The 15,796-nt window shown below is 40.0% G+C and overlaps 1 protein-coding gene across 1 annotated transcript in view; it reads right to left on the reverse strand.

The window, feature by feature from the left end:
• LOC113022260 (receptor-type tyrosine-protein phosphatase gamma-like) overlaps window positions 1–15,796 on the reverse strand; it is a 112,139-nt gene that overhangs the window by 46,009 nt on the left and 50,334 nt on the right. The window contains exon 3 of the mRNA XM_026167464.2: window positions 10,238–10,417. Coding sequence (XP_026023249.2) covers window positions 10,238–10,417 — 180 coding nt within the window. The remainder of the gene's footprint in view (window positions 1–10,237; window positions 10,418–15,796) is intronic.

Genomic DNA, 15,796 nt, shown 5'->3' on the forward strand with positions numbered 1-15,796 from the left:
TTGCCAATCTCACCTTCGTTCACAAAAAGCAGTTGAAGACTGCAGCACGGCCAAAATTACGCTAACTGTTTGTGATAATGCAGCTATTAAATGTGATAAATCAGCTAAAAATCGCAAATCTGTAGCAGTCTGTTCCAAATGCATTGCCAACTACACATACAGAAATTCACATTACCTACTTAAAAACAGATCGGAAGATCTGAAACTGAAATTCCTCTACAGGTAGTGGAATAGTTGCTGCAGGATGGTGATTTCACAGCAAATTGACAGTCAGTCAGTCTTGCTTTTATCTTGGAATATAACCAGAACACAACTAGCTGCGACCAGTTGAGTCCAATCCCCGATTGCAAGGAGACGTGTCAGACAAGTCGTGCTCATTGGTACAGGCTGAATTTGATGGTGACTATTTGCAGACCTTTGCCAATGTCAGTGAGTGTGACCACAGGCAGTCTGAGTCGGACCACGATTACAGTGGTCCCTCTCTATAAGGTGGCCTCGCTGTTTCGCGGATTTTTTTTTTTGGTGCAATTTTGCTTTTTGTTTTTAAACACCACATTGTGCTCTGCGTCCTGATTGGCTGTAGACCAGCGGTCCCCAACCCCCGGGGCTCGGACCGGTACCGGTCCGTGAGTCGTTTGGTACCGGGCCGCGAGAGTTGAGGCTCAGGTGTGAAATTAATAGTTTTCAGGGTTTTTAAATCTGTTTTCAGCATTATTTTGTTATCGTTTACTCTGTTTTCCTTGGTCTTTTCACGTGTGTTATGAATAAATTCTTTTTTTCGATACCGGTACTAGTTTTATTTTATTGTATTTATCCGCGACACCTTAAAGGCCAGTCCATGAAAATATTGTCGGGCATAAACCGGTCCGTAGCGCAAAAAAGGTTGGGGACCGCTGCTGTAGACCATTGTCAATCAATCTCGTGCCGTGTCTCCTGTACAGTACAGAATCCGTTCAGCTTGTCAAATTTACATAAAGCTTCGATCGCTAGCAGTGTGACTTTGAAGTGCTGTACCGTATATTGTAAGTTATCTCCCCAACAAACACAATGTCCACGAAACGTTTTGCACTGTCAGAGGCAGCTGCAGTAGCACCAAAGAGTGTTTAAACAACAGAGAAAAGTGTGAATATGTTCATGCCTGTCTGAGAAAAGTGTATAAAGTGTTTAGTGAGGGCTTTCACAGCCTTAAAACAGCTATAATAATTGTAAAAAATAAAGTTGACTACTTTTCGGATTTCACCGATAACAGGTTATTTTTAGAACTTAACTCCCGCGATAAACGAGGGGCCACTGTATTTGTTAGGTTGCCTCCCAAAAGACGACCTGTCCAACTGCCTTGCTATCAAAGGTGATCAATAGTGTTGCGGGCTCAGCCTCTGGGCAACCAGTTAGTCGACTGGCTATCCGTCTCTGACGGTCTCCATTTTATTTTTAAATAAATAAAAATATATATGATCACAAGGAAACCATTGAGTTTTCCTAGTTGCAAGGAGGCTGACGTTCTGTTTTTACACTAGTGTGACTGAGCCATAAGCAAAGAGGATGAAACTATCAAAAATTAACAACACAGTAAAAAGCTATCGCTAAAGATCAAAGGTTACAACTTTATAGTAGTTTCATTTCGTGCGTGTCTATATGCCAAATGTAAATGCTAAAAAGGAAAATTTTAAAGTTACTTGAAACACTGACGACAAAAAATGAATGGAATTGACGATATTTTTATTTGCTCATTAAAAAAAAAAAAAAAAAAAAAAAATTATATATATATATATATATATATATATATATATATATATATATATATATATATATATATATATATATATATTTTCTTGGATGTTCCTTGTCTCATCCTGGACTGTGGTGCTGACACTCACCAGTCCCCGGCCCCCTTCCTTCCGCTTAGCGTACAGCCTCAGGGTGCTGGACTTGGGGTGAAACCCTCCATGCATGGTCAGGAGCTTTCTTGTCTTTATGTCAGTGGCTTCTATCTCCTCCTTTGGCCAGCCTATTACCCCAGCAGGGTACCTGATCACGGGCAGGGCGTATGTGTTGATGGCCCGGATCTTGTTCTTACCATTCAGCTGACTCCTCAGGACTTGCCTGACCCTCTGCAGGTACTTGGTGGTTGCAGCCTTTCTAGCGGCCTCTTCATGGTTCCCATTTGCCTGCGGGATCCCCAGGTACTTGTAACTGTCCTCTATGTCTGCAATGTTGCCTTCTGGTAGTTCAATCCCCTCAGTTCTGACTACCTTCCCTCTCTTTGTTACCATCCGACTACACTTCTCCAGTCCGAACGACATTCCAATGTCATTGCTGTATAGCCTGGTAGTGTGGATCAGTGAATCGATGTCTCGTTCACTCTTGGCATACAGCTTGATGTCATCCATGTACAGGAGGTGGCTGACAACTGCTCCGTTCCGTAGTCGGTATCCGTAGCCAGTCTTGTTAATGATCTCACTGAGGGGGTTCAGGCCTATGCAGAACAGCAGTGGGGACAGAGCATCTCCTTGGTAGATCCCGCACTTGATGGTAACTTGTGCTATGGGCTTGGAGTTGGCCTCTAGTGTTGTACGCCACATCCCCATTGAGTTCCTGATGAAGGCTCTTAGGGTCCCATTGATCTTGTACAATTCTAGGCATTCCAGTATCCAGCTGTGGGGCATTGAGTCATAGGCCTTCTTGTAATCAATCCAGGCAGTGCACAGGTTGGTCAGTCTGGTCTTGCAGTCTCGGCTGATTGTTCTGTCTACCAGTAGCTGGTGTTTTGCACCTCTGGTATTCTTGCCAATTCCTTTCTGTGTCCCGCTCATGTATTGACCCATGACCCATGTGCCTGTTCATTCCAATACATTGGGAAGATGGCCCCAACTGACCGAGTGCTCAGTGAATACCTAAGGCAGCAGAAACCCAAGAAAGAGGAGGGAGACGAGGAACCATCATGGAAGGACAGGCCCCTGCACGGTATGTACCACCGGCAGATAGAGGAGGTGGCTGATATCCAGAAATCCTACCAGTGGCTGGACAAAGCTGGACTGAAAGACAGCACAGAGGCACTAATCATGGCAGCACAAGAACAAGCTCTGAGTACAAGATCCATAGAGGCTGGGGTCTATCACACCAGGCAAGACCCCAGGTGCAGGCTGTGTAAAGATGCCCCAGAGACAATCCAGCACATAACAGCAGGGTGCAAGATGCTAGCAGGCAAGGCATACATGGAACGCCATAACCAAGTGGCCGGCATAGTGTACAGGAACATCTGTGCCGAGTATAACCTAGAAGTCCCGAGGTCAAAATGGGAGATGCCCCCAAGGGTGGTGGAGAATGACCGAGCTAAGATCCTGTGGGACTTCCAGATACAGACGGACAAAATGGTGGTGGCTAACCAACCGGACATAGTGGTGGTAGACAAACAGAAGAAGACGGCCGTAGTGATCGATGTAGCGGTTCCGAATGACAGCAATATCAGGAAGAAGGAACACGAGAAGCTGGAGAAATACCAAGGGCTCAGAGAAGAGCTCGAGAGGATGTGGAGGGTGAAGGTAACGGTGGTCCCCGTGGTAATCGGAGCACTAGGTGCGGTGACTCCCAAGCTAGGCGAGTGGCTCCAGCAGATCCCGGGAATAACATCGGAGATCTCTGTCCAGAAGAGCGCAGTCCTGGGAACAGCTAAGATACTGCGCAGGACCCTCAAGCTCCCAGGCCTCTGGTAGAGGACCCGAGCTTGAAGGATAAACCGCCCGCAGGGGCGTGCTGGGTGTTATATATATCTATATATATATATCTATATCTATATATATATCTATATCTATATATCTATATATATATATCTATATATCTATATATATATCTATATATATATATATATATATATATATATATCTATATATCTATATATCTATATATATATCTATATATCTATATATCTATATATCTATATATATATCTATATCTATATATCTATATATATATCTATATATATATATATATATATATATATATATATATATATATATATATATATATATATATATATATATATATATATATAAATAAATAAACATAAAACTGCTATGACTTTTGCGTATTGTGTTAGCTTTATGTTCAAAATTTGTTTCCGTTGATAAAACTGGCTAAGAAAAAGCAGAACTAACAAAATTAGAAGTAGATCATTTAAAAAAAAAAAATCTTATTAATACAAGCTATTTCTTTACTGGCGTTAAACATCATTTATTCACACAAAATGGCCATATGGTAATGCACTTTTGACTGAAGGTCATACCACTGAGACTAATGATTTGACAATAATGCTACCCCCTGCTTTAGTCTTTTGAAGCAGACCTTGAAAACTGAAGAGCCTCGAATAAAAACTGTGATAATCTAACAGGCAAAAAGAAATGTTATATTGCAGCCAAGCGGAGAAGGGATACAAAATACTAACATTTGACACAGGTCAGGAATAAAGGACCGCTCTACTTATTAAGATGAGTTAGTGGCAATAACAAGAAACCAAGACCCACAGCACCATTACAATCAATGCACTTGATAAACTTTGTCATCTCAGGCATAGGCTGAATTGAGAACCATCAAAAGAACAAAAGATTGTATTCCTGCTATTCTGTTGACTGAGCTAGACCAAGTAAACATCAAATCAAGGATGCAACAAGTAATGATGTGGAAAAAAAAGATGATGAATGTGAAGGCCAAAAAGTAATCTTCATGCACAGCTTTGTTGAATAGTTGGATCAATAAAGTATTAACAACCTCACCCTGTGAAAATATTTCAAGTGATGATTTCAAGGCCTCTGAGAAGCTAATAAAAGTTTACACACTGATTTTAAACATGTTCTGAGCTTCTCTTTTATTTATTTATCTCTCTCTCTATATATATATATATATATTTTAGGGTTGAAAGAAATCTATACCTCCATCCATACAAATCTGATTTTCACACATTTCAAAAGAAAAATCATGTACAGTGCTATTCAAAAGTCTTGAGCTGCTCTTCATTTCTTTAAATTTGGATTAATAGGAAATTGGTGCAGCAATTATTCAAAAATGTGGTAAATGTAAATACAATGTATGAGACAAAAAACAGTAACGAAGAGAAGATATAATTTAAAATTGGTTCTTTGCTAAGTTTTCTGTTATGTGTAAACACAACACTTGTTCATCCATTGAGTCAGGTGGGGGGTTTTATGTTTGAGTGCTTCATGGGTCACTGTTAAGTGGCTTAACAAACAAAAAAAAAAAACAAGAAAAAAAACCACAGTCCTCTTAATATGGTCAGGAACAAGGACTCTACTGAAAATGAGTGAAACTTTTTCTTTGGAACTTGACTATCTTTTCAAAGACCTTCAGAAAGTCTATTGATGAGACTATTTAAAAAAATAAATAAATAATACAAGAGTGTGGTGCCTTGAAAACAAAATATAAAGAAATGAGTGGCTTTAGATACTGGCATAGTACTATATCTATATTTCATCTTGGAAATGTAATATTTTCAGTAATTCATCAGTCAAGTCAACCTGTCCTCTCACTAAAAATCCAAAAACCTCCATTCAAGTGAAACTGATTAAATCACATTTCATGAGACAATGACATGAATTTGCTAAAAAAAAAAAAAAATTAAGTAGACCTCATCTAACTAGCTTTTGCACTGTAATATTCTGTGGCAGTATAGTTTCATGTTCCTGATTTGGACAGTGCTTTAACAATGCAAAATACCCTTTGTACTGTAAACGTCCAAAAATTGCACCCAGCCGTGTTAGTTCCATTTTTGTAAATAAGCACCCCGCAGCACTGCTCGGCTGTGTCAGTGGCCTTGGTTGTCATGGAGGCTAAAAACTCTCATTATGATCAAATGCAAAGGATGACATTACTCGCAGAGAGAAACCGTGCCAAAAGCGCAGATATCAATTAGGGTCAAGGTTTTCACACCAGTGGTCCACGGATTTGCTCAGTGGGGGGATAAAAAAAAAAAATTAAGTTCACGGTTTGAAGTAGCAGTCAACAAGTAAACTTCAAAATGCATCTGTAAACAAGGCACTGAACACAAAGAGAATGAGCAGAGCAGAGGAGGAGGACAGTAGAGCCAATAACAAAGAAATCTCTGGATCCACTGATAGATGTACAGAAATCTTGGCAGATACTACTGCGCGTAATTTCAGTGTTTGTGCTGCTGTGGTTTGAAATTTGACATTTCAAGTATAAAATCTCTGAAATCCACATACTTAAATTCCTGTGTTTAACATGTTCATATGCAATTTTTTTTAATCACTTAAAGATTTACATTTTGATATCATATTGGATAACTTCAGTCTTGCATCACATCAGTGAAATTATATTTTAAAGCAGTTTCCAGACATAATGACCACATTTTGACTAATCTAGTGATTACATGCAAAGTGAAGCTACATGATTACAATGATCGTGCAAATCAGAGTCCCATATTTCCTGCTGTATGAGAGTAGCATTACTCCCAATGGTCATAAACAACTACAGATAAAACACATTAAAGCAATCTTAAGTCATGTTGTATAATATAACCGTAGTATGGAAAACTCTGGGTTTCCCTGGTCAGTAATTCCCATTACTGCAAAGAGCTAAGTGAGTAGAAGATGAATGATTTCCACATACTGTAAAGTAAAAGATAATTTGCATTTTTTTAAGCACAGGAGAGAGAAAAAATAGAGCCCCACATAACCGTCTCTACACCCTGAGAGATTTGAGCTCTCCGATATCTTTTATCAAGGTCTCGGAGATAAATTAGCTTTTTAGGGATTTGGCTTTTTCACAATCATCCTTAGGAAAGGCCAGGTGATTTAAATATCAAAGCTTTAACTATACAGCGACTCTTCAAACCTTGTCCCAACAATCAGAAGCAATTGGCTCCTCCAAGCAGCGTTTTAGTATGCTAAAAGCTAAAATCCTCCACAAAGCAGGAGAAGGAAAGAAACAAAGGGTTTTCATGTAGCCACTTCCTCAGTTCATGATATAATTAAGAAATAGCAGTGAACAGGAACCGTAGGGTCAATATAAGTTCAGAAAACTTTCCCCCCCCCCAGAAAGAACTGCTATAAGAATGTGAGCTTTATGGAAATGTCAGGTGGGAAAAATAAACTTTCATGCATCATTATCAGAAAAGTCAGCTTTGGAAATCTGCAAATAAACAGCTAAACAAGCATTTTAGAGACGAGTTCTGTGGACTGGAAAAGCAAAAAAAAAAAAAATCATTTTGAGGCTGCAATAAGCAAAGCTGTTTTGTGCAGGATTTCATAAAAAAAATGCACTACAGTAGCAACTGCTAAGCAAGGGGATAGATCGATCATACTTTTGGCTTGTGTTTCAGCCAGTGGCACGGGAAACATTTCGGTGGTAGAGAAAAGAATGGATTCAATGAAATACCAGCAAATTCTGCAAGCAAACATGAGACCATCTGTATAGATGCTGTAGTAGGAAAGAGGATGGCTTCTACAACAGGATAATGATCCTAAACACACTTTAAAATCCGCAGTGGAGTATCTCAAGAAGCACAGGCCCTGACAGCCACCCCAACTGTGGATCACAAAAGAAAAGACGGTCAAAGACCCTCACAGAACTTTTGTAAAGAAAAGGGTTGAAAAAGCACACCTAAAATGAAAGACTCTAAGCTGGCTGAAAAATGTGTTTACAAACTACGATATTTGCCAGAAGGGGTGTTACTAAGAGCTGCCCATGCTCAGTCTCATGCTTCAGGTTCATGTTTCTCCTCTATTTTGAACAATAGATGATGGAAATGATTACCGTATTTCCCGGACTACAAAGCGCACCTGAATATTAGCCGCACAAGCTAAAATCAGGGGAAAATCCTGTTTTGTACATACATTAGCTGCACCTGACCAAAAGCCGCAGGTGTTTCAATGTTGACTTATCATATGTAAGAGAATATGCACAAAGGGAATTGTCAGGAAAGAGATGGCTGTTTGGAGACACACCCCTTTTATTAATATTTTGAAAAACAAGTTATGGGTACATATTTGCATAACTTTTTAGGTATAGGTACAAGTAGCGGTAATTACAAGTACGAAACATGTACTGTGCTTCATAAATGAGTAACAAATGCAGTACATAACAATAACCTACAGCACAGCAGAAAAATAGATTCGGACTACCTTTTAGGCTCAGGTGCAGTGACACGGCTTTAACAAGAAGAAAAGTCAGTCATTCACCACCATATTCCTGCGCACTAAAACCACCAAAGTCCTCTTCTCCAGTGTCGGATACGAACAGGCTCAGGATGGCTACTTCATCCACTCTCCGCTTCTTTCCTTCGTTGTCACTTTCAAAACCAAAGAAATCCTCGTTGTCAGTGTCAGAGTCGAACATCCTCTGAAGGGCCGTGGCGGTGTCCTCCTCTCCATCATGCAGCAGTCCAGCCCTTCGAAATCCGTTGGTGATCGTGGATGTTTTCACACTTTTCCACGCTGTCAGATTCCACCGGTGGAGTTGAGCATAACTTGCTTTTCGCAAGTTTATCGCCGCTTGTCATCCACGCCTCCGGCTGAACGTGTAGCGCTACTTTGAAGTTTGTTTTTCGCGCTACTTGTATGGCACTATGTTGGACATGTGACCAACATACTACTCTTGAACCCCGATACTGTGTGTCTGATCACATGCCCTTCCGCCAGGCAACGTAGTGCCGTACAACAGCGGAACAAACAAAACAAATCGTCTTACGATATGACAAAAATCATGGACAATCCATAGAAAAGTCGCACCTGACTAAAAGCCGCAGGGTCCAAAGCTTGTGCAAAAAGTAGCGGCTTATAGCCCGACAATTACGGTAAATAATCCTGCTCAAATTATCAAAGAAATGTATCTGGTTTGAAAATCAGGTCATCTATTACTCACTTTGTGTATTCACGGGAAGAGAAATTTTAACCAAGGGTACCAAAATCTGCAAGCCACTGTATATAGTTAGGGATTCAATTATTTCAACTCCAGCTGATTTTGTAGGTCAGTCTAGAATTTCAATGGAAGGTTTATTTGAACAGTGAGCGACAGGAACAATACCACCACCAAAATCGAGCTATTTTGGCCTCAACTCAACTTGCTGTGTTTGGAGGAGGAAGAAAGCTGCATATGACTCCAAGAACACAGTACCCACCGTCGAACACGGAGGTGGAAACATTGTGCTTTGGGGGTGTTTTTCTGCCAAGGGGACAGGACAACTGCACCACATCAAAGAGAGAATGGATGGGGCCATGTCAGCTCTTGAGTGAGAACCTCCTTCCCTCAGCCAAGGCATTGTAAATGGGTCGTGGGTCAGTATTCCACCATGACAGTGACACATGGCCAAGGCAACAAAAGATTGGCTCAAGAAGAAGCATATTAAGGTCTTGTAGTGGCCAAGTCAGTCCCCAGACCTTAATATGGTAAAAGGTAAATGGCCTGTATTTGTACAGCGCTTTACTTAGTCCCCATGGACCACAAAGCGCTTTACACTACATTCAGTCATCCACCCATTCACAGACACATTCACACACTGGTGATGGTAAGCTACATTGTAGCCACCGCCACCCTGGGGCGCAATGACAGAGGCGAGGCTGCCGGACACTGGCGCCACCGGGCCCTCTGACCACCACCAGTAGGCAACGGGTGAAGTGTCTTGCCACAACAACCAAGACTGTCGGAGCTGGGGCTCGAACCGGCAACCTTCCGATTACAAGACAAACTGCCAACTCTTGAGCCACGATTGCCCCATCAAAAATCTGTGGAGGGGGCTGACGGTTCGAGTTGTCAAACACGCCACAAAACATTAATGACCTGGAGAGGATCTGCAAAGAGGAGTGGGACAAAATCCCCCCTGAGATGTGTGCAAGACTTGTGACCAACTATAAGACTGGTCTGACCTCTATGATTACCAACAATTGTTTTTCCACCAAGTACTAAAGCATGTTTTGCAAATACTTATTTCATTCATGCAAATGCAAATTAATTTATAACCTTTCTGAAATGCATTTTTCTGGATTTTATGGTTATTGTTTAAATAAACCCACATCTGAAATCATAGACTGATCATTTCTTTGTTAGTGGGCAAACTTACAAAATCAGCTGGGGTTCAAATCGTTTTTTCCCTGACTGTGTAACCATCACATGTCATGTCTCAAAATAGCAGTCGTGGAAATTAAAGATGATTGGTATTGCTGCTGCACTGCTTTTCGAATGAGGGATAAACAAATTCTCTACTGCAAACCTGTCTTTCCAGTGTTCTTCATCGTGGTCTGGTTGGAGGACTCTGTGTTGAACTTGTCAAGCTCCAGCTTCAGGTACTCCTGAGAAATCTGAGCTTGTTCATCTGCAATGTCCACAGGTGATTGGTTGTTTCCGGCACATTCTGGGTATAAGGCTGCCCAGCCTCGAGGTCCATGGCTTCCTGCAGAAATAAAAGACACAAGATGTATGATGATTATGCACAATGCACACTAGCCCCTAGAAATCACATCTGTCTAAGCATACTGGCTCTGACACACACACATAGAAACCCTGACAATATTACTGGAACAGCAGCAATAAGAGTTCTGTGCTATATTCACTGAGCTGCAGTGCCTTCTAAATCTGTTCGCACCCCACCCTCCCACTGCAGGGAAAACATGCAAACATTATGAAAATTCATCATCTGGGTAAAGGCAATTCCAGTCTTAATTGTCTATGTATATGATATACATATCCATAGGAAGCATAATCCCATCGTGCTGCACTAATTGAAATTGAGCCTACAGTGGGCACAGAATTGATGGGCACCCATCTCTCCTTCCATCCTTAAAACAAAGCAAAATATAGAAGAAAATAGGGGGGGGGGACCTACAACAAATATTTAAACATATTCAACAGAAAATACTTCAGATTAACCATTAATCTGCTGTGTGTGCTGAAAACGAACTTCCTGTAACATCATCATCCACTGTCTGCACTTTTCTAATCCTCTATCCCCTACAGTGGCGGCGCTACAAAGGAATAATCCACAACCGACAGGGGTCCCCTTGATCTCTTCTCGGGTACAATTGGCCAATGCAACAACAAAAGCTGAGGGGATCAAGGGAACAAGGAAGCATGCATGGATTTTAACTTTTCTGGGTTAACACAATATTCATGATCCCATTCCCCACAGACATAGGGCAACTTTGCTACAGGCTTATGAAAAAGATATAAGAGCTCCCCTTCATGAGAAGACGCCGAATCAAGGGTGGCTTTAGGGCTTGCTGCATTGAAATACCTTGAGCACAAAGTCTCTTAAAATGATAGTGTGACATTTAAGATTATTTGGAAATAATCAGTGTTTTAACATATCGACCAGAGGACAAATATGCACTTGGAGTGTGTGCAGATCCAGAAAGAGAAGTTGCTTTATTAATCGCTCAAATAAAAAGGGCCAGGTTCTTAAAAGTGCACTAAAATCAAGGAAATATCTTTGATTTGTCCACCAAATTCACAAGACCACCTACAAGAGTATAGAATAATAAGGTCTGAATAATAGTGAAATATTTAAATGGATTGGAGCTACATTTCTAACTAATGAGTACATCTATAGAGCGGGATTATATTTATCAGTCATGATTGTAGACTCACCAATATATTTGTACCAATATCAAGCCTAATATTTCATAAAATGAAAGAGGACTCCATTATGAAAAACCAGTAATACTATGAAGCAAGTGAAAGCTGCTTGCCAAACATAAATCCCGAAAGGATTTGCATAAAATGGGAGCAAATGTCGACCATGATGCAATACAATGTTACGTGCACAGAAGTTTGTTAAGCCTTTATATAAAAATGTACATTTTTCCCTTATCATGTTTAACTTGTATTTTAAGGTAGTTACTACCTTGCTATCTAAATGGAAAGTGTATCGAGACCAATCTTTTTAAAAAGCTAATTTTTAAATGAAAGTTCTGTAATCTATTAAATTCCCCAACAACAATGAAACAACTGCTTCCTATAACGTAAAAAGCTGCTTGTTACTAAGGCAAACCACCAAATATCTAGCAATTCAAAGTGATTTTATACAGCAACCACAGCAAAAACATCCTCGGGATCACTAAGCAGTTGGATTCTCATATTGCTTCATTTAAAAAAAACAAAAAAAAAAAAAAAAAAAAAAAAAAAAAAAAACCCTAATGCTTAGAATCAAGAAATTATTTCACTGGTTAAAGAAAATCCATCTAACTCAATCTAAATCAAGACAACCTTTCAAGTAGGTAATCTCGTTCAAAATTCTAACAATCACTTCCAAGAAGGTGCAAACCACTGGTTACACTCAAGAACAGGAAGGACAGATTAGACTTAGACAACTTGTAGCTTCTGTCAGAATGATAGGAAGAGAAAAGAAGCAAAAGAACAGCTCATGATTGAAAGCATAACACATCAATCTGTCAATCATATTGGAGGCAATGTTATGGCACTGGCATGCATGACTGCCAACAAAACCAGTCTGTTAACAGAAGTAGAAGGATGAATTCTGAAGTGTACAGGGCTATGCTCTCTGCTCAGATTCATCCAAAAGCTACAAAAACTGATTGGACAGAGCTTCATGGGGTAAATGGATAAGACCCAAAGGACACTGCAAAACCAACCCAAGAGCTTCTCGGTGCATAAAAAAAGTCATGATATTCTTCAGCAGCCAAGTCAGTCACGTGATGTCAACCCAACAGAGCTCGCTTTTCAGTTAGTGAAGACAAGTTGAAGGCAGAGAGATGTTCAAACAACCATCAACTGAAGGTGACTGCAGTGAAAGCCTAACAGAGCATCTCAAGGAGGTTCACTGACAGTCACTGAAAGCTAAGAATTTTCATCCAAGTATTAAAAACAATTCCTACATTTAAACGGTGTAATTTTGTCCATTTAAGCTGCCGGAAATGGAAATGTATGAAAATTGTACCATGCAATTTCTAAATAGTTACAGCAATATTTTGTTTAAACCTCTTAAGTTAAAGCTGAAAATCTACAGTTCAATCACATCTTGGCTGTTTGATTTTAAAATCAACTGTGGTTGTCTGCAGAGGTGTAATTATAAATGGTTTTCAGATTGAAAATTTGTTTGGTTACCAATGTTGCTGATAAAATTACACATTACACACACAATTACACAAGTACACATTTGAGGTAGTCGTACAGTTTGCTACGACTTGCTTCAGTCTCATTTGTGTTTGCAGAAAATGTATGTTTTCTTTGGCACAGCGGTCTGAAATGTCTCCAACTGCTCTGAATGCTTACCATTTCCCTAACTGATAAAAGCGAGCTATGGGGGCTAGCAAAGCTACAGATAAAAAAAAATTAAATAAAAAATCCATCACCCTAAAAACTGCTCTGGTTCTGCAGTGGGCAATTTCAATCCTCATTCTCTTGCTTTCCCGTTCTCCCCCTTTAGTGAATCGTTTCAAACGACAACAAATTTCAGATGTTACTGAGATCCACAAGGCTTCACAGACCTTGATAACATATTTCAAAATGAGTAAGTCACGGAATATAAAAACAACTTTGAATTATTGTTGGTAAGCAATATGATATTCAGTCATAAAGTTCAGGTGTAAATGTTATTAAACTAGCACATTGGATTGACTGTTGTTTCACAGGTTTCTTTCATTTGAAGTGTAAAACTGTGTAATCTTTTGCTAATTTTCCAGTGAAACAAACATTACATCCCATTTACTGCAAGAGAAATAATTCAGCCTTTCAAGAAGAGAAAGGGAGGAGCAGTGCTAAAATCAGATAAGTGCGGGTTACACAGCAGTCGATTAATCTGTCTCATCACCATCCATCAGAATGACTATAATCCTAGCGGTTAAGCCTTTCTCATTGCAGCCTTGCCTCTCTATAAGGCTGAGGTGAAGAAATTAAAAAAAAGGTACTGGTTCCAAAATGCGGTGAAATGATTTATCTGAAACATTACACACTATAGATATTTTCAACTACACTGAGTACGTGGCTCTGTGAGAAGAGCTCCTGCAATATGCTACATGTCACATTTATTCTACTGAAAATCTTTTGTGCCGTCAGGTAGTTCAATGAGTATGCTGGATTTTATGAGCATATATTTGACAAACAAAAATAAATGACTTGCGCTTATGTAAAAGCTCCTATCTCAGGAATATCTCCAGCTTAAACGGAAAATCACAGCATGGTTCAACAGCTATGAATCACCGCTCACATTTACAGTTCGCCGTGGGATTCAAGAAGGGGGAAAGAATGAAACTAAATGGCAGTTCAGCTGGTAACTGCAGGCGTGATTAGAAGCATGGTTGTGTGACTTTTCGAGACCAGTTGCAAGTTAGAAATATCAAGTTCTTCAGTTCTACAGAATAAGCTAGACGCTGCTCAGATGCTGCGCTGATACTAAATTAATAAATACCCAGTGGTATCAAAACAAAAGCTCACAAATGTGATCATATGGTTAAAAAAAAGAAAGAAAGAAAGAAAGAAAGAAAGAAAGTAGCAGCTAAATCATCAAAAAAAATGTTTTATTTAGTCAGCTATTTCTAATTCTTTGCAAGAAAAGGGATGGTGATGAGTGACAAGTGGCTCATTTATGCAGTTTGGTGTCTTTGAGGGACTTGCAACACACTGCATTCTTAGGGGGCATATTGTATGCAATAACTGCTTAACAATTAACTAATGATTATAGGTTATTATAAGGTGTAATCTTGGTTCAGAAAATTCAATGCACACAGCAGCAAACAAAACCTCTGACAAGAAAGAATAAATAGCTGAACAGCAATCAGCTCGAAACATGCTGAAAAAGCCTCACCAAGGTAAAACTATTTTTATTCCTGCAGGTTTAATGCTAAAATGTCTATATGCCGACATTTTTTTCTGATGGGTTAAAATGCAGGCTTACTGCTAAAACATCACCTCTAAATATGGATTTTATGTAATCAAGCCTTCATCGGGCTACTTACAATCTTCGCTAGAATTAAGATGGGTGAGGCCTATAACATTCTTCGCTCATTTTTGTTAATCCGAGCTGTTCCGGGCTTAGCTCTGTGTGATGTGACTCTGCTCTCTGCTATCTACTTGTTTTTAAGTAAAACAGGCACATGTTTCTCTCAATCTGGCACTTTCAGTTCCAGGCGTCATCCCATTAACCTTGGGATAAACAGCCGTGCCTGTGCTACCATGGCAATGCTGACAGAATGGCGATTGCCTTGTCATTTCCGTTTTGTCCCCTGCAGTGAAAGCACGCATGCTGTATGCCGGCTGGCAGACCTCCCAGAATTGGCACACTAGCACTTGCAAAAATCTACGCCGATCAGTCCATATGCATGAGTACCACTGACAACAAAACATGGCCAGAAGATAGAAGGCACAGTGTCAGCAGTAAGGAGGGTCACAGCGGTTGTATAGATGGAGAAGCGCAAAAGAAGATCATCCTATGTGTGTGCTGCCTAATCTGTTCAGTGAATGCAGGCGCATCGGATAACATTTCGAACAACGCTCCTGCTGTCAGTTTCAATATGCTGATAACACTCCAGAGGGTGGAGCCGCACATGCTGCAGCACTCAGGAGTATCAAATGTCCAGGTTAGACAAGCGATGAGCTCACGGCTTGTATGATGTTCAGACAAGCCAAAGGAACAGACTGAGTCGCTAATCAGACAACGGCTGCCAAGGATGATTTCTTTTTTTTCTTGTGTCCTCACAAAATAATGGCGTGGTAACATTAACGTTGTTTAATGCAATATCGTACTGTGTGAGATTAGACCCAACACAGTAAAATCGTGCACATGGTGTACACGTTAAACTAGATTATTTTGGCAACA

This window comes from Astatotilapia calliptera, chromosome 5, assembly GCF_964374335.1.
Source record: "Astatotilapia calliptera chromosome 5, fAstCal68.1, whole genome shotgun sequence".
Classification (NCBI taxonomy): domain Eukaryota; kingdom Metazoa; phylum Chordata; class Actinopteri; order Cichliformes; family Cichlidae; genus Astatotilapia; species Astatotilapia calliptera.